General features: G+C 50.2%; 2 protein-coding genes across 9 annotated transcripts in view; one reads left to right on the top strand and one right to left on the bottom strand.

Annotated features, from left to right (window-relative positions):
- Positions 1-5,773, top strand: part of LOC149341264 (uncharacterized) — a 40,474-nt gene extending 34,701 nt beyond the window's left edge. For 6 of the 8 annotated variants that reach the window (XM_089543260.1, XM_089543263.1, XM_089543264.1 and 3 more), the window contains exons 4-5: positions 2,038-2,302; positions 5,155-5,773. In XM_089543260.1, the coding sequence (XP_089399386.1) occupies positions 2,038-2,302; positions 5,155-5,347 (458 nt within the window). In that variant the 3' untranslated portion in view covers positions 5,348-5,773. Of the gene's footprint in view, positions 1-731; positions 828-2,037; positions 2,303-5,154 lie in introns of those variants that run through there. The other 2 variants (XR_016282894.1, XM_089543261.1) reach the window with 2 other exon arrangements.
- Positions 5,774-6,185: 412 nt separating this feature from the next.
- On the bottom strand, positions 6,186-14,613 carry LOC149341263 (uncharacterized). Its single transcript, XM_089543270.1, has 4 exons — positions 11,649-14,613; positions 10,234-10,400; positions 8,208-8,394; positions 6,186-7,387 (listed from the first exon to the last, which is right to left on the bottom strand). The coding sequence occupies exons 1-4, from the start codon at positions 11,904-11,906 to the stop codon at positions 7,067-7,069; spliced, it is 933 nt and encodes a 310-aa protein (XP_089399396.1). The 5' UTR covers positions 11,907-14,613; the 3' UTR covers positions 6,186-7,066.
- Positions 14,614-18,198: the final 3,585 nt, after the last annotated feature.

The following is an 18,198-nucleotide window of genomic DNA, read 5'->3' as shown; positions in this document are numbered from 1 at the left end:
GAATAATATGTACTACGTGCTGAATGACAAGGAGAGCAGTGCCATTACCAATATGGATGCGACAACTAAAGTAGCCGAGTAACTCATCACAGATATGTCATCATCATCATCAGCCTGACTACACCTACTGCAGGGCAAAGGCCTCTCCCATGTCTCTCCAATTAACCCTGTCCTTAGCCAGTTGCGGCCACTGTATCCCCGCAAACTTCTGAGTCTCATCCGCCCACCTAACTTTCTGCCGTCCCCTGCTACGTTTGCCTTCTCTTGGAATCCACTCCGTTACCCTTAAGGTAAGGTCACAGGCATGCACAGTAGCCGAAATAATCATGACGCCAACGACGGAGGAAGCGTTGTGGAGGAACTGAACATTCTGCCGGTAACGTAAGAGGAAGTAATGAAAGGCTTACAAGCAATGCAAAAGATAAAAGCGGCACGTGAAGCTAAAGTAACTGTAGCACGAGGGTAGTGGGTTAACCAATAGATTTCTTGCAGTTGGGGAGTGCCGGACAGTGCGGAGGTGTTGACTTCTCTGCAGTGCATGTATGCTTTGGAGCTACGTGGTCGCATTCGGCCAATTGAGGCGCCAGCGGCGCGTGGAAAATAAGCGCTAAATTGTGGCTCCCGTAGGAGCCAGAAGTGCACAGTAAAGCTATCCGTGTGACGGCCTCTTCTTTTTCACCCTTTTTTTTATCTGTTATTCGCACCTTTCCCCTTCTTGCTGCGCGGATTAGCAGGCCGGAGGCAGTGAAGTCTGGATGCCGACCTCCACGCCTTTTCAGATTGGATGACCCCATCTCTCTCCCTGCGGCTTGTTCGTTACGTTTTCGGTGAGCAACGTAAAAAAAATTCAGGGGGCGCTTTGACTGTCTAATGTGCGTAGAGGCGAAAGCGTATTCCGCACCACTTTGCCTATGTGACACTGGTGACGTCACCACTGGATGACGTACACATAATTGATGAAGTAATGACAAATTACAAATTAATGACTAATTACTGATTAATTACTCAGCACTAATTGACTGCTAATTAATGGCGCTTAGGCTTCGCCTTTAGGAGTGGAACGCGACAGCGTATTGTAGCGCTGCCAGGGAGTCCATGGAACGCCACCATCCGTTCGGCGCGATGCCTTGCCCTTTGAACGCAACGCTTTTTGAGGAAAGGAAATTACGGAGTAATTCTCTGTCATCTCGGTGGACACCTTAACCGCACCGTACAGGAAGGGAGGAAGTGGCAGTGAAAGAAGAAAGAGGGGCGGTAATGAAGAAACTGAAAATTGTATTTGAGGGAAGGAAATTACGCAGTAACTGTCTCACATATCTCGGTGGACACCCGTCAAAACGCGGACACATCTGTCGACACGGCTGCCGACACGGATTGCTAACGACAGCATGAGGAATTAAATGCTTTCGCCTTAAAATTGCGAGGACACTTTGGCGACTAAAGTGTTACGAGGCGACAGCTGAGGACACCATGCCGTGAAGACGGGATGTGACGTCACACCGTTCCCATGGCTATATGGATACCCAAATTGTACATCTTTCGGGGATCATAAGCGCTAATTACGCTTAATTACACATTTTTCTATCTAATTTGAAACAAACCCGCCGTTTTTGCGACCATTCTGTGATAATTTCCACTATGCCGTGATGACTTCCGGTGGATGTGACGTCACACCGTTCCCGTGGTTTTATCGACGTCTGCGTTATTTCGACGCAATTTTGACTATAATTAATTAACTAATTACTCTACAGTCATCAAACGTGGCTTCTAGGTTCATTTTTTCCTCCTCTATCTGGAGCAACCATTCGTTTTCTCCTATCTTTTTAGTTCCCGAGTGAACACGGGGCGTGTCTCGGGTGTCCGCCGAGTCAGCCAACTGCGGCGCCCTTTCCACTCCTTAAAACTTGTTTTCATTTCTCTAGCATGAGAGGCTGTAAGCCGCTAAACAGTTGGAACGGCTATAGTGGAACGGCTGCCCAATAAACGCCTCCCCAAACCACCAACATCAGCACGGCTTCTGCACTTTTCCCTCCAAAGGTGTGACGGCTGGACATGAACGGGACGTGGACGTGTCTGGCTTCTACGTGCGCTTCTGTGAGGACCTGGACCCAAAACCGGAGCTTCATGAGCGCCCTGCCGCATACTCCTCCGGCGGCGGCAGCAGCAGCATCGGTGGCAGTTCAGCGGTAGCACCGCCCAAGCCTCCGCGGCACCGATACGTGGCGCCGGCCGCCGCTGCACCGCGAACTGCCTTCCCGCTCAACTGGAGCTCGTCTCGGGGCCGGCCCGACTACGCGCACAGGTCGGTGGACGACACTGCCGCAGGCCGAAGCATGCGGCGCGAATTCTGTCGTGCTGTGACGAAGGGCAGTGCCTTCAACGTTGGGCTATTGATTCGGGAATGCTCTGCATACTGGCGCTTCAGAGCGTGAGAGAGAGAGAGAGAGAGCTTCTATTAATATTCCCTTCATGTTTATGAGGATTGCATATGTATGTGGATTGGATTGACTCTGATTATCAATGGCGTAGCGCTAGTTTGCGCAGACTTGTGAATGGGGTTATTGGTCTCACATAGTTAACTTTAGTAGTCCCGTAATCTGGGTACAGTAGGACAGAGATATGGGAACATAACGACATGAACAGGCAGAGCATGAACCGTCGTCCACTTGTGTCCTGCACACATACCTTTTATACAAGAACCTTTTTTTATGTTTTATGGCGGTTTAACGTCCCAAAATGACTCAGCCCATGAAGGGCGCCGTAGTGGAGGGCTCCCGAAATTTCGACCACCAGGGGTTCTTTAACGTGCACCGACATCGCACAGTACTCGGGCCTATAAAATTTCGCCTCCATCGAAAGTCGACTGTTGAAATAAAACAAGAAAAAACAGGGAAGGATAACACAAAGTATCGAAGGCTCAGGTTCGCTGATCTCAATCATTGGTTCTCAAGTATTCACGGAGGAGAAGGAAACATTTTTACTGGGTAGAGTTCGCTTGTTTGTCTTCCTGAGTAGAGCCCTCAGTCCAGGGCTCCATGTGCGCTGCTATCCTGCAGGCCTGCTAGAGCAGCCTGGATATGTTCGCGATTCGTTCTTTCGCTTCACCATTTGTGAGCCCTATCGCCTTCGATATCAGAGCCAGCGAATGACATTGTGTAGCTGTCAGTCATGACGTCCCAAGTCGCAACTGTGCCAATGTTAGAAGGAGGGTCAAGCGGGAAGAGAAGCGTTAAAAAAAAATGCGGCCCCACACGACATTTTCCTCGTACAATATTTAGAAAACAATCGCTACATTCCCTGAGATGGCGGGAAGTGTCCTAGCTTGTTAGCCGTGCTGGCTCACGAGCCGAGAGGTACAGAGGGCAAAACACATGCCTAGAACAACCAAACTGTGTGTTCCGCAGCTCCCAAAGCCGCTGCGACCAAGAAGGCAAAAAATGACGATGAAATTCTATAAGTTTAACTGAACATGTTTACATCCAGACCATTTTTAACCAAATCTTATCGCTAATGTTCAGCCCGAAACACGCTCAGAATGTGTTCTAGACATGCGTTTTGCCCTCTGTACGTGGCTTAGCTATTTAAAATTTTTGTAGGAGACTGACCTAGTAGGAGAAAGTACGACCAACATATCTTTGGCATTTTTTAAGAGTGTTAGCTCTTACTCATCGAGTGTTAGCTCTTACTCATCACGTTTTGAGATTTCGTGAGGTCTGCTACCACCTTGAGATCACAGCGCCATCTGTGGCAGCAACTAGAAAACAGCACATCTCGCATTGAGACTTGGAGCGCCATCTACAATAGCACTGTAGAAACAACCACCTGCCGAGTGCCAATGATGACGTCACGGTCCAGTATGGTGGATATATCAATTCTAGTAAACCAAAGCAGGTAACGCTCGTTACTTCAACGTCTTTCACACGGTGGCGGCCTTTTTTTAAATTGCTAGACGCAAGCGAAGCATTAGCCAGCTGCACTCCCGCAGGGTCTGCATTACATACCGTTATCGCCGCCTTGTTTTACAGCGAGAGCTGTATATCTTGCGATTTATGGGGAATCTATCGGCGCAAAGCTTCATTGAAGCCTGCGGGCCTGCATTACAAAGCGCTATCGCCGCCATGCTCTTATACAGCGAGAACTGTATATCTTGCGGTTTATGGAGAGTCTCCCGGCCCCGAGATTCTATATGAAGCCTGTCTGCAGCGCCCGGCTGATGTGTCGTCACAGCGCGGAGGCGCAACATGTGACAGACCTTTCGGAGGCGCAGCGGCCACCACTCCAGGCTTCGCAAGATTTCTCTCCCGCTAGCGCCGATCCGCATGCCGTCCAGTGCTAACAGATAAAGCTCGCGCTCGAAAGAATGCCCAACAACGAGGATGTTGCAAGGGAGGGGGGGCAGGAGGACGAGAAAGCGCTTATTGAATCACTACACTGATTTGGGAAAGGGAGGGGGATGGTTGTTGAAGCCACAGCAGGAGTCGCCATTGAGCCAATCGTTCCTAAACAACGCTGTGCCACTTAGCACAAAGAGAGAAATGAGTTTGGACAGACGATGAAGCTAAACCGCTGCTATAGCTAAGCCGTAATCGGCTGCTCTCGCTGAAATTTAACCGTAAGATAAACCAGAACTTAGCTTAGGATTCTTTTTGTCTTTCTTGAAGCCTGTTGTCTAAGCCAGAACGGAGGGAAAGTGATTTACCGTTAATTCCTTTTGATGACTAACTGCGCTTCTGCAACCGCTGTAGTTCATGACAGACGATGAAGCTAAACCGCTGCTATAGCTAAGCCGTAATCGGCTGCTCTCGCTGAAATTTAACCGTAAGATAAACCACAACTTAGCTTAGGATTCTTTTTGTCTTTCTTGAAGCCTGCTGTCTAAGCCAGAACGGAGGGAAAGTGATTTACCGTTAATTCCTTTTGATGACTAACTGCGCTTCTGCAACCGCTGTAGTTCATCGAAGCGCAACTGCTACTCCCTTAGATCCGAACAGCAAAGGGACATCAGACACGGCCACGAACTAATCGCTCGTTGTGAGGACTGAGTGGCGCGGTCCATCTCGTTTTAATCAGTGTGGATTCAGAGTGGTCTTGACTACAACTCGGTGGAAAGCGCACTGTAGTTTCTGCCTCAAGGTTTTCTTGCCTAAACCGCAGGTTTCGCAGAAGCGACCCAGGGCCTGCACCCGAGTGCGCGGGGCCGCCGTCGCAGCCAGCCGCCGAGGTCCCCCGGCGACTGCTCAAGGTGTCCACTCGGCCGCCCACGCCTTTCGCCCCGTCGCTGCCGTCGGGAGCGCTGGTGCCCCGGAGCCAGGCGGCGAAGCGGTCCTCGGGCCAATCGCGGCTCTGAGCGTCGACTTGAGCGATAGTCTTCTCCGACGCTGGTTGAGGGGGGAATGTGACGACAGAGAAAACGCTCTCGAACGTTTGTTCTCAAGTTCATGACCCTGATGGTTCAGGGGGAATGTGCCGACAGAGAAAACGCTCTCGACCGTTTGTTCTCTTAAGTTCATGACCCTGATGGTTCAGGGGGAATGTGACGACAGAGAAAACACTCTCGACCGTTTGTTCTAAGTTCATGACCCTGATGGTTCAGGGGGAATGTGACGACAGAGAAAACGCTCTCGACCGTTTGTTAAGTTGATGACCCTGGCGAAACAGCGATCCAGTGCTTGAGTCGAGAATTTTTCAGGACCCGTACTGCCGTGTGCGACAGCTGACCGTGACAAAGCTTTATGTAAATAGTCGTGTAAAATAAAATAAGAGTTGCTATGGATTGCAGTGTACGTCACTAGCGATTGCTGTTATGAGAGAGTTAGAGTCGGCTTCGGAGACGGGCAGCCGATTAGAGTCGGTGCCATGGTTTCGGGAAGAAGAGAGCCAGGAGATAATTCTCATATTCTCATATATACTTCTCATATCACGCGGTATATATTTGCAATTCGGTCTGATGCGTACACTAAGAGCTATATAGCGTGGAGTACCACTGATGTAATTTTGTGGGGATGGGGACAAGATATAGCGACTTCTGTGAGTTAAACTTACGGTCTTAGCTGAAAGACGCGCACGAAGTCGTGCTTAGCAACAGAACGCCATAGCCACTCAACCAGTATTGCGGGTCACGTACAACGGACTGGAGACTGAAGGATAAGGATTCCGTGTGTGATTAATGCAGGCCAAAGCAATGGTAGGGTTGGTGCAGTAAACTGTTTAATAAAAATGTTGGACGGTGTATAAATGTATAAAATGGCGCAGTGGCGCCTCTGAACGCCGCAACACAGCAGCACACAAACAAAATAATTGACTAATAAAAACGTGAGTTAGCTCGCTAAAACTTACTTCGCGAATTAAAAATACGGCCGAACAAAACGGTACATAGACAACAGTAAATTTTGTGGTCAAGATCGCGGAGAGATCAGCGGCCTGAAACTTCACAAGCTTTGGCAGCTATGCTGCGATGCTGGCCATACCCCGACAATAGTCTAAAGCGCTCATCGACAAAAATAAGGTCCCGGCGCTGATTTCGCTAATTGTTTGAGTCACACGCCGAGCTCCTTCAGATAGTGACCTCAACATTCGCCCGCTAGCTGAACAGTGCCTAGGGATTCCCACGCCAGACAATTCACTAAGCAGCCTGCAAAAACGCAGCGTCCACACCCTGGTCCCTTTTCGACGACATCTCAAGCTATTCATCAACGCAACAGCTGCGCTCAAAGCGGTGTGCTGTGTCGCACAGAACGCCCGAAACACCACACGCCAACGCAGCCTGAAAATGCGTTGTTGCCAAAGCATCACAAGAACAACCACCGCCCGCAAACTTAACTTTAAAACTTGAGGTATCGCTGCGATGAGTAAAATCCGAGGTATCCAGATAACACTGCGCGTAACCAACGTTTCAGTTTAAAACTGCGACTCGTACACGCGCAAGGCACCGAAATTCCAGGAGACCAGCGAGATCTGCCCGAAGACAACGTCCTCGCTGCCCAAGAGCACCTCCGGGACAGGCAGTGGTTGAACGCGAATGGTGCGTATCCATAGCGGTTCATCTGACGAGTACGGCGGAGGCGCGTCACTGGAAGGCGACGATCACGAAGAGCACGGCGAAGGCGAGGTAGAAGAGGAAGTAGACCTTCCGGCGCGGCTCGCATAGCGCGCGCAGGAAGACCGGCTCGACGCGCGGCGGCATGCTGCGGCTGCGCTCGGCCACCACGAAGTGCGCCGAGCGGAAGGCCAGCGGTAGGCTGCAGTTGAGCGCCTCGTGGCACGCGTCCACGCTCTGGTTGCGGTCGAACACGCGCCGCCATGCATTCACCGACAGCTGGACGTCGTTGTACGCCTCGGTCGCCGGGTCGTTCAGGAACAGCAGGTAGTGGTAGCCGTCCGACTGCGCCTGCGAGCCAAGAAAGGGGGGGCACGACGTTCGCCTATGCGCCCCAGAAGAGGTTCCCTGCACGGCTAATAGGGCTGCGCTGCTGAATCGGGTCGCTGTCGAATGTCGAGAATTGAACACGCTTGAGCGTTTCGGCATCTGCGCAGGTTCCTTGCGCACACTGAACCTGTCAGAACGAGAGCTGCCTTATGTGTAGTCCACCACGTGACCCAGGCATCGGGAACAAGAGCTATAGTTAATGATATCGTAGTTAGTTTAGTGTGTTTGTTGCTTGGGCTGCTAATGATTCTAGATTTTATTTTAGTCAGTTATCGTACCTGGCTAGTCATTTTACCACTGAAACCTTGAACACGTTGGCCTCGTCAAGAATGGATGGGTTAATGTGAATTAACTTGAGTATTAACCCTAACACGAAGATGAACCGTATTCAGCAGAGTGTCGAGAAATGGTTTTCGGGCGCCCTTTGAACAAACTACCAGAAGCATGTGAACAAACTTTCGACAAATATAGTTTTTCTTGAAAGGGAAACGCATTTAGTGCTTCGTTGAACACTAGAGGTTAGTTTTTTTTCGTATTTTTGAGCCGTTTAACTTCGCCGTAAGCGACCTCACCGCTGAACACCTTTCATCTCGGTCCAATGCGATGTTTGCAATTCTCTGTCGCGTCATTGACTGCCTCGAAGAAAAGAACAGTGTTCTGATATACTCGGCCGTTCATAACACTTTTGGCCCAGGTCTAGCACGCCCTCTGACGATACGCGTTGCATCTCCGGTCGATGTGGATAGAGGCTGGCGCACTCATGCAGTGAAGATACACCTACCTCGTGCCACAGCACAGGCCGTGGCTTACGGGCACCGGTGCCACCGCAGGCGTCCGGCAGCAACTCGACGGACGCCTCGGAGGTGCAGGGCACGGACCAACCGGTGCTGTTGCGCTGGATTTGAGACTCCAGGATGGGACCACGCAGCGGTGGCACGGGGAAGGAACTGTTGTACGAGGTGTTGTTCCTGCGCAAGGTGGAAGGCATGAACTCGGAACACTTGTCCGCAGCAACAGCTCGAATCCGTTCGATGTCGAGCGTTTTCCCGTAGCTGATGATGATGAATTTTTATGGCGCAACGTCTTCTGTGGCCAAACAGTGTCATGGCACAAGGTTTTTTTCTTCTATTCAAGGTGGGCTCTGAGACCCATTTCCCAAGCGTTTCAGTGAACCCTAAAGAAGCCGAGCGCCAGGCAGGGGAAAGCCTCCCCTTGTATCACCGGTGGGTACCCGGCGACACTGGGGATCGAACCCCGAACCTCCCGCATGTGAGGCGGATGTTCAAACCACTAGGCCACCGCTGCGGTTGTTGTCCCGTAGCTACTAGGACAAGCGAGGAACCGCGAACTTAAATGGTCTCTCATGTACACTGGCAAAGAAGTGAGCGAAAGGAACCCTGGTGCTCGGCAGAACGGGCAATGCGGGGCCGAACTAGACGGAAATCCTAGAATTGCGAAAGGTTAACCGAACCCTCCCCTCTTTCGATCCAGTCTCACAATGGCCTCAAAGAACGCGAACTTCATGCAGGGTCTGTCCAGACGCCCATTCTGGTATAGAGATAACCTGTAGAACACATATATGCACAACGTAGGAGTGCTACCTCATGTGCCGTAATTCACATCACATAAGACCACCTCACAACGACTTCATCAAATCTTGTACCCACCCTGCTGGAAGATCAATCTGCCCCATTCAGAAAAACCTCTACCATCTCGCTTATATGACCCAGAACGTCACAGACTTGCTGGATGAGGAGGGCCGACACTTCTTGAGCGCTGCGCTTGCAACTCTCATTACACGATATTCTGCCTCTTTCTCACGGCTGAGCAAACCTTGCAACCCCGGGTACATGCGCACTGCTCCTTCCTCTCTAGATGAGTCGGCTCTCCGACCTGCTCGCTCTTTTTAATATTATAGCATTAGGAGTGCCATGAAGGCGAAGGCTGTCGCCGTCGGCGTCTGTGTGGAGCTTCAACTGGGACAGGTGCTGTTTAGGAGAATTTCCCTTTCCTCACGTACCACGGTTGGCAGATAGAAGAAATTGTAGGGGAGAGGGTCCAGAATGACTCGTCAAATATTAAAAATGACTAAGAATGCCTCAGTCAAATTAAAGATGACCAAGAATAACTCGGCAAAATTAAAGGTGGTTAAGAATGACTAAGTGTAATAAGGGAGTAATTACTCATTGGCATCCACCCAAGCGCAGCCATACGGCTACAAAGGAAAGCTAAAGCTACAAAGGATAGCTTTCCTTTGTAGCCATATGGCTGCGCTTGGGTGGATGCCAATGGGTAATTACTCCCTTATTACAAATTTACTCCACCTTGGGGGATTCCCCTAAACATTTGACCAACACTGTTCCCACTTCGAGTTATAGATCAATTCGCTCTCGCCCTACCATAAGCTTGCCGTCTCGGTTAGCTCAGTTGGTAGAGCGACTGCTCCGGTGAAGCGATGGTCCCGGGTTCGAACCCCGGACCAGGACGAATTTCTCTTTAACTACGAAGTTTCTGAGAAAGCTGTATAGCTTTCCTTTGTAGCCGTATAGCTGCGCTAGAGTGGATACAAATGAGTAATTACTCCCTTATTACAAATTTACTCCACCTTGGGGGATTCCCCTAAACATTTGACCAATGACTAAGTGGTTTCAAAGAATATTTAATGTGTCTCATCACTACATAAGCGCCGTCGAAAAGGCAAAAAATGCTATTGCTATCGAATTCCCCTCCCCATCAATGCAATTGATCGCCGCTAAATTTTTTGACAACGTTCGGCTGTATATATACAGCACGCAGCTAGCGTTTACCTTCCCGTGATGGCGTGCAGACATTGCTTGAGCCTCTCGAGGCCCGCGACCAGGAACAGCTTGGTACCACGGCCGGCAGGGCAACAGGTCACGGAGAGGCGGGAGTTCCGCAGGAAGTACATGCCCATGTAGTAGTACGACGCCACCCGCACATGCACGCGCCGACTCTGCACACACGACGAACAGCGCACAAGCACGCTCAGCAGCACGGCAGGCGAGTTTACGGGCACACTTTCAATGAAGTAAAGCGTTGAGTGCGGTCGACGCCAAGCCCTCCAGCCATATACGCTTTGCAAAGCTCCAGTATGAATTCCGGAGTATTGGCACTGGAAAGCTTCCGGAAGTCAGCACAGCCGATCCATGGATGTCAGCAGACTGATGCGTCACGCATTAGCTCGGGCATCGGCTATCGGAAGCGACTTGGGAACTTTGAACATGCACCTTGATGCCGCAGCTGGTCTGGGGTCCAGCTCGTTATTATTACTGAAGGGCTGGACGATGGCCTCGTATTAGCATACAGGATCACCGCACAGTTCTGGGTGTGGTGTGAAGATGAATAGCATTGGTTTGCTTTATGCTTTGTGGGGGTTTAACGGCCCAAAGCGACTCAGGCTATGAGGGATGCCGTAGTGAAGGGCTCCGGAAATTCCGACCACCTGGGGTTCTTTAACGTGCACTGACATCGCACAGTGCGCGGGCCTCTAGAATTTCGCCTCCATGGAAACGCGGCCGGGATCGAACCCGCGTATTTCGGGACCAGCCGAACATCACAACCACTGCTCCACCGCGGCGGCACATTTCCGGTGGCGATACGGTGGTACGGCCATAACGTTCTGCTCACTGCCAGAAAAAAGCGATTCAGCAACGGCCACGTCGGACACCGACCGTAAGCCGATCGTTTTTTTTTCACTGTTCGCTTCGCAACCGGACGGAAATCAAATCGCTGTAGCCGAGGGAGCTAAGAGCGCTCGCTTCATCCACGCGAGCTATAGCCGCTGCCGCCAGCGATGCCGCGCTGCGCCAGTTGCGATCGGTGCAAAGTATGAATGCGGCGCTCCAGTGGCAAAGAGAGAAAATGAATTTCAAAAGAAAACAGAAGCAAAACTATCGCAAACCGGATCAGCGCGCCTATCTCTGATGGCGACAGGCAGACCAAGGCAGACGGCGTAAACTGTACCCTGTGGCCATGCGTTCCGCTGTTCGTATTTCTTTTGATGCCGAAAGTACAAAGGCTCCGACTAAACACTATAGAGAACATTCCACCATTGACAGTTTTGAGGCGAAGAAGCAATGTCACATTTGCACCTCATTCTCATTTCGAACGGCTCAGTGCCACTTGTTGTTTGCTGAAACCGTACCGCCAACACCTGCGCATCAAGGCACATTTACATCAACGGGCACTCGCCTCGACTCACCTGCGTGGCGTGCTCGGTGACGTTCGGTTCGGCGCCGTCGTAGAGGTAGGCGTTGAACGTGTGCGTCGACGTGGCCGTCAGGTTCTCGCACCAAAAGGTGGAGACGTGCTCGCGCAGCGGGATCACGTCCTGGTAGCCCATGGCCAGTGTCTGCTCCGAGTACACCGAGAAGCGAAGCACCAGGGGCGTGCTCAGCATCACCACGCCGCTCGCGAGCAGCAGCCAGACCAGCAGCAGCTTCTTCAGCGAAAAGGCCATGCTCCTTCCTGCTCCGGGTCGCCGCGCCAGCAGCGCTCATGGTCCACATCACATCGGCTCGGCGTCACACTTGTCGCAGCCGCGGAACTCGTCTGGCTGTGAATGTCGCGCAGACGTCTTGTTGTGGAACGGCGGAAGCTGCACAGCGCCTGCTGCTGGTTCCTTCCTGGCCGAAGTATACCTCGAATGCACGAACGAGGCGCTACGGCATCCACAGGAACACGAGCGCGGCAGAATGCCTATCGCCTCGTCCACTGCGGCAGGAAGGAACGATGCGCACAAGTCCCGCTGAGATATGCCACGGATGAAGAGTGGACGTAGCCCTCCGTGAGCCTGCTCAGATCCTTTCTCGTCTTCTTTCTTCGGTTGTCTTGGGGCGTGCCTCGAGACGAAAACATAGAGCGGATGCTAGTGGGCAGAACTGCCTGTGCCTTGACGTTGGAAAGGCCGTGCTCTCAAGGTCACGTGGTCTGTTATTTTTATTCTTTGGGTGGCAGCTAAGCGCCTTGAAAAGCGACGCCAGGTTGCACAGCATGATGCAATGCTGTCGGTAATCGCAGGAATCAAGATTCGCTGCACGCGTTCGTGCGCATTGTAGTAGAGCGAGAGAGAGAGAAAGAGGTAGCTGCGCGCGCGCCGGGTGAGCTCGCGATCTCAGCCGCCCCTCGCATGATGTATTGTCTATATTGTTTTACATTCGTGCACAGTTCAAGCCAGGCTTTTCATGATACCAGCATGAACAGACTTCATAAAGCGGATGGCAGGGGAGAAACGCCGGTGGTAATATAGTCAGGTCTGGTACGCTGAAAGTCTCACGGGCTGCGTTCAGGCGAAGAAGCGGAGAGGAATGCCCCGAGAAGGAAGAGTGTACTCGCCGTTGTATTTGTCGCTGCTCCTTTCCCTTTCCTTTTCTCGCCGGCCTGCTTCTGGATAAAGATTGCCCATGTTGTGCATCGCAGCACGCCGCTTACGTTTTGTGCCTGCGTGCATGCGTGCGCGCGCTGCACGCAAATGTCTTGATACAGGAATACGCACGTGTATTCAAAACGTGCGTAGGCTTCTAATGAACCCAGGTGGGCGCTCTCGCCTCAGGCGTCTATACTAGGAAAGCAGTCACGTTCACTCAAGCGTGTTTCTAATAAGGTTTCTCGGGAAGTTCTCTTTGGCCACATTATGCAAGATCGCACCTTGTGTTCGAGGCGTTGTTTAGTTTATGATGTGCTTCACTTGAAAGCTATATTGCCCGACGCCGTGTGCAATATTCATGCTTTCACGCCTGCCATGACCTCAGAAATCTCGCAGAGGACTCTCTGAGAAACCTATGTCCCAAAGAAATGCTTTCATTACATCCTACTCTTTTTATTTCTTATTCCTCTTTCCGGCGGGTACGCGGACAGCGGGGCGGCGAGTTTCAAGCAGCGTTCCTAATGGCCGTTTCACATGATGCGGCGCGCACGAAAAACTTCGGTGCAGTCGCAGTGTCGCAGCGCGGCGCCAGTCGCGACAGCCCTTTCACATGCTTGCGGCGCCTGCGATTTCTGTTGGTGCGGCACAAGCGGCACCGGCATAATTTACCAATAATAAACGTAGAACACGCTTAAATTTTACTTTTTATTGAATTAATGTATTTTTATTAAAATATCAAGTACTTTATGCAAAGAAGGTATTCTTAATTTTTTGCTTTTGCAGGCAACTACAATGAGGCTTCCGCTACGTCGTTTCCTGTGATGTCACACCTCTGAATTCTATTGGCTGACGGCCGCTTCGTTCGCAACGATCGCTGCGACTGTGCGGCGTGCGACCAACTGGTTGGAAGCCTGCCGCAGCCGCTCTGCGACGGGAGCGGCGTGCCCTTCTGTCGCAGTGCGGCTGAAATCGCAGTGCGCTGTGGCAAGAATCGCATCATGTGAAACGGGCATAACGCGTCACTTCGAGCCGGGACTACGGCTTTTCCCGCCCAGCCTAACTGAAACTCCTAGTTATTTTACTTTTTGGCGTTCTATCTATTTGAGGCTCGCCGGAATAATCAGTATGCCATTAAGGTTTAATGCAGGCGAATCCGGATATATCGAATTCGAAGGAAATCGTGAAATAGTTCGATATAACGAGAATTCGGTATATAAAGATTCAATAGAAAAGCTTATCTGCATCTATAGAAGCAAGAATGCATTGCACACACGCTAGTGATGCGCTTCTCGCAGCAACGTGCATGCCGCGCCCCGTGGGGTGATGGTGCTTTAGAACAAGTCGCTGGCTACCATAGCATGTCTAATCCTGTTATTGTACACTATAATTAGAATAATCGCTCATTAAAATTAATCTACAATTGGTTTCCGCAACGCCTTCAGCAGTGAAGCGAGAGGAGTGCCCACGTCACGCGAGGGCCGCGGTTAGGCTTTAGTTGGTTGAGTTGGCTTCACCGCATGGCAGCGACATGGCATGGAGATGCTACAAGGGACCGAAGGCCACCCTCAAGCACACCCGACGTTCACCTCCTCACGCGGTTTCTCAATACTATCGCTGCCAGCTGCTGCCAAATACCGTGCTGCTGGCTCGTCTTATGCGCGAAAAACGATCATAGAGCGCCATTAGCAGAAGCGCTACTTGCAGGGGCACGGCGTGCGCTCTACATATTGCGCGACTTCCGTATACTTATGCACAAGATTTTCAAGGAGATATTCTCTGTGTTCTATAAATACCAGGTGTCCCAGCTAAATGTAACCAAGCTTTTAAAAAACACGGGTGTCCTAGCCGTCTGAAACCAAATGAGGGTTGTTTAGAGTCGCGTGACCTAGTCTGCAGTATATTTTTCGCTCTTCAAGGTTGACTACTTAGTTAAGCTTAATTAACTAACTTTTTAATTATTAACTTGAGGAACAAAGTGTGAATGGAAAAGTTGTAGATCGCTTTGAGAAACAGCTTACTGAAACATTTGCGGAAAAGTTATATTTACGTAAGGTAGTTTTTTTACCGGCCTTTAACCATACCCCGCACAATAAGAAAAAGCTTCCGCGTGACAACTGTGCCACTTCAACGTCCCAAGACGCGCCTTAAAAAATAAAATCTATTTTTTCTGAAGTCCTCTCCTCGATGAGACTTTGGGTGCACATTGGGGCAGAGAAGTGAGCGAGCAGCTGGTCACGTGACAACTTTCTTTTAAGGACAATAAATGAAGCTACGTAAATCGTAACTTGACGGAAACAGCACTACTGGAGGTTTTTCGAGGTGATCTAAAACTTTTGCACTGACACTTTCTTCCTGAAGTTAACAATTAAAAAGTTAGCTAATTAAACTTAACTAATTAATTAACTTTGAAGAGCGAAAAAAATACTCAAGACTAGGCCACGCGACTATGAACAACCCTGAGTAGGTTTCACTGGACTAGGACACTTCGTCTTTTTTAAAAGTTTGATTACATTTAGCTGGGACACCCGGTATATCCAATAATTATAAATATCCTGGTTTGATACATCCGGGTTTAACTGCAAGCCAAAGTGAAATTATTTGTAATCATTCCCTTTTAGCAGCTTCAGTACACGGACTAGAGTTTCGCATTGTCAATGCTTGTTCTTGAAGAGGCGTCTTCAAGAGGTCTCACTGATTGCGTGTTCGCAATCTGCCGCTTAAGCTGCAAGTCCTTGTATAAAACCAAACTGGTAAGGATGTGTAGGGATTAAATTTACTGGAGCTAAGATTAAATATACTGGCGCTTAGATTAATTTCTGTGGGCCCTGGATTCAACTGAGTAACTCTTAGATTACATATTATAGAGTTTGGATTAAACTGGCCTGTTGACGTAATGTGCGAAAGGATCTCAAAGGGGGCTGATGTGGATTGCATGAATAATCGGTCATTGTATTCAGAAAACAAATGTAAGCGTGCATTTAAAGAAAGAAAGCAAGAATTGAAGAAAGCAAGAAAGAAAGAAAAAGGAAGAAAGGAAAAGAAAGGAAGAGAGAAATTAAGAAACAACTGTTAGATTAGTTGTCTGAGACTATACGCGGTTCTGTTGTCTACAAACAAACATGGGGGCTGATGATGATGGTGGCACAAACGCTTCCGATATCAATGGCGCGACGTTTGAAAATGTTTGTCGGGGCAGAGGACGGGTGTCGTGCTGGTTTTGATAAGGCAGCGCGGCATTCGAAGCATTCCCCGCAGTGTTTGATGAGGCAGCTTTCGATGCTTCTCTTTTTGGTATTTGCTCGCTCGAAAACCGCGCTTTCCTCAAACAGGAAGTGCGCTGGGGCTAAATCGTAGTGTTGCCACAACAGCAAAAAAAAAAAAAAAAAGTTCGACAGAACCGTGTATAGTGAGGCTGTGTAAGCTTCGCCTGTCTGACACATTCCAGTGATAGCGGTTGGCATCAGCGCGTCTTTATTGCGGACGATGTTAAAGCGACCGGCGACCGCACATTCAGTCGACTGCGGCCCGGCGCTTGGATGTACACAAATACGTCCGCTTTGCCGTCGGTAGCGGACTGAGCAGCAGAAGGGTATATGCTTGGGCTTGTTGGTTCATATCATCTGAGCAGCAGGCTGACTCATCGACCGTCGTTGTCGACTCGGAACGCGATCGCTGTTCGTTGCAAAACAAGTGACGCTTCTGCCTTGGAGCACGCGACGTGTAATAATGTCAAAACGCCGGGATTCAGGACCGCAGACACACTTCGGAACAAAAACAGGCGTCTTTCACTCTAGCTTTTTTAATGCCTCCTTGTTATGGGAGAATCGGTGGATTGTGCATAGCAGCTTGTCTGCGACGCGCTGACGCACTTCGTAGCTGATGAAACAGTGTTTTACCGCCGGATTTCAAACGGAATTCTTGTAAGCGAGCGCCTTCCCTACTCCAGCTGGCCTTTATCTTTACTTTTTTTTAATGGGTGCCCTACTTTCTTTCTGCCGGTGCATGGTCTTATCATTTTTCTGCACACCAGGCGGGCCGAGTTATCTTGCTTTGGTTGGATGAGCGCGGCTAGATATTGGCGGTAACGTCCACGCGGTTGATTGTATACGATTTTCGCTAACACGAGGACGCTTTGTCTGGAAAGATCAGAATCTTGTTTAAATAGCACATGCTGGGATGCCATCCCGACCGCGATGACCGCCAAAAGTGCGTGTCGCTACCCCCTCCGAGTTACTTACTCTTCTTTGGTTGCAGGCGCTAAGTGATCTAATGACGTATCCCAACTGGCGATCCGGAGCAGTTCTCTGAATTCGCGAAGGAGCAAGTCGTCGTGGTCCAATCAGAACTCAGGACCTGAACCTAAATCGCGCATTGAAAGACACTCTCCGGTTTCGAGGAGCAAGAAAATTTGCTCCGGATAGCGTATGGGAATATATCAGAAGAAAGCAGTTCGCGTTGGCAGCCTTCGTCGGCAGCGAAAGTATTGCTCTGCTTGTCACCGTAGTCGTCCAAGCGGTTCACACAAAATCACGAGCACCTTGCCTTGAACCTAAAATTGATGCCGTAATTTGTTCTGCACGCCTACTCCCTACAAATGCGCTCTGTGCGCAGTCGATCGCATTAAAACATACAGCTCAATCATATCTTGGCTGGCGCGAGCAATAGGCAAGTAACAAGACATGAGCGTGACAATGATCTCTCCAAGCCCTTGTTCTACCGTCAAAGTTGACTCACTGCATTCTGTGCGCGTACAGTCGAGCGCGATTTGAAGGTTATCGCGCGAGCGTCGACCAGCCTAGCACTCCATGCACCATGGCGGCCGGTTTTGGAACAGGAAAAATCATGATTTCGCACTCTTCTCTCCCTCGTTCGCTGTTCCATACAACAACCATCACCCCCGCGACGAACCCACCGCCCTTCCTCTCTATTCTAAGCTTTCAATTTGTTGCGATAAGGTGTGGACTTGGTTACCTCGTATCTTCGCAGGCGATAAAAAATTGGTGGGGAAGATCTGGTACAGCCAGTGCTTGGCACTTCTTGATTTTAACGACTTTGAAGTTGGAAAAAATATATCAACGCAGCATCGCCTCGTCATATAGCCTTTGTTCACCAGATAATACCGAAGAATACGTCGTGCGCACTACGATCACTGCCTGTTCGCAGAACCAAAAAAGAAACTGATAGCCCAGCAGGGAGTGACGGCTGCTGAAGGAACAGCAAAAAGAGTGCGGGAAGCTGGCCGGATACCTCCTTCGCCTCGGCAGCGAATTCTGGGCCATGGCGCTGTTCATGTTCCCTCCCGGTCGACGATAGCACGATAACCTTCAAATCGCGCTCGACTGTACTATAGAGTTGTCAGATGGAAACGCACCAAACACGGTTCTGA

This window comes from Amblyomma mixtum, chromosome 5 (genome assembly GCF_055824585.1).
Source record: "Amblyomma mixtum isolate Tamu chromosome 5, ASM5582458v1, whole genome shotgun sequence".
Classification (NCBI taxonomy): Eukaryota; Metazoa; Arthropoda; class Arachnida; order Ixodida; family Ixodidae; genus Amblyomma; species Amblyomma mixtum.
This window is presented reverse-complemented; position numbering and strand designations above follow the sequence as displayed.

Excerpts from the sequence above, each read along its gene's own strand:
- LOC149341263 (XM_089543270.1), bottom strand. The coding sequence starts at position 11,906 with ATGGCCTTTTCGCTGAAGAAGCTGCTGCTGGTCTGGCTGCTGCTCGCG. Across the intron at positions 8,395-10,233 it reads CTGCACGCCATCACGGGAAG|GAACAACACCTCGTACAACA; the intron begins GTAAACGCTAGC and ends CACCTTGCGCAG. Across the intron at positions 7,388-8,207 it reads GGCCTGTGCTGTGGCACGAG|GCGCAGTCGGACGGCTACCA; the intron begins GTAGGTGTATCT and ends CTTGGCTCGCAG.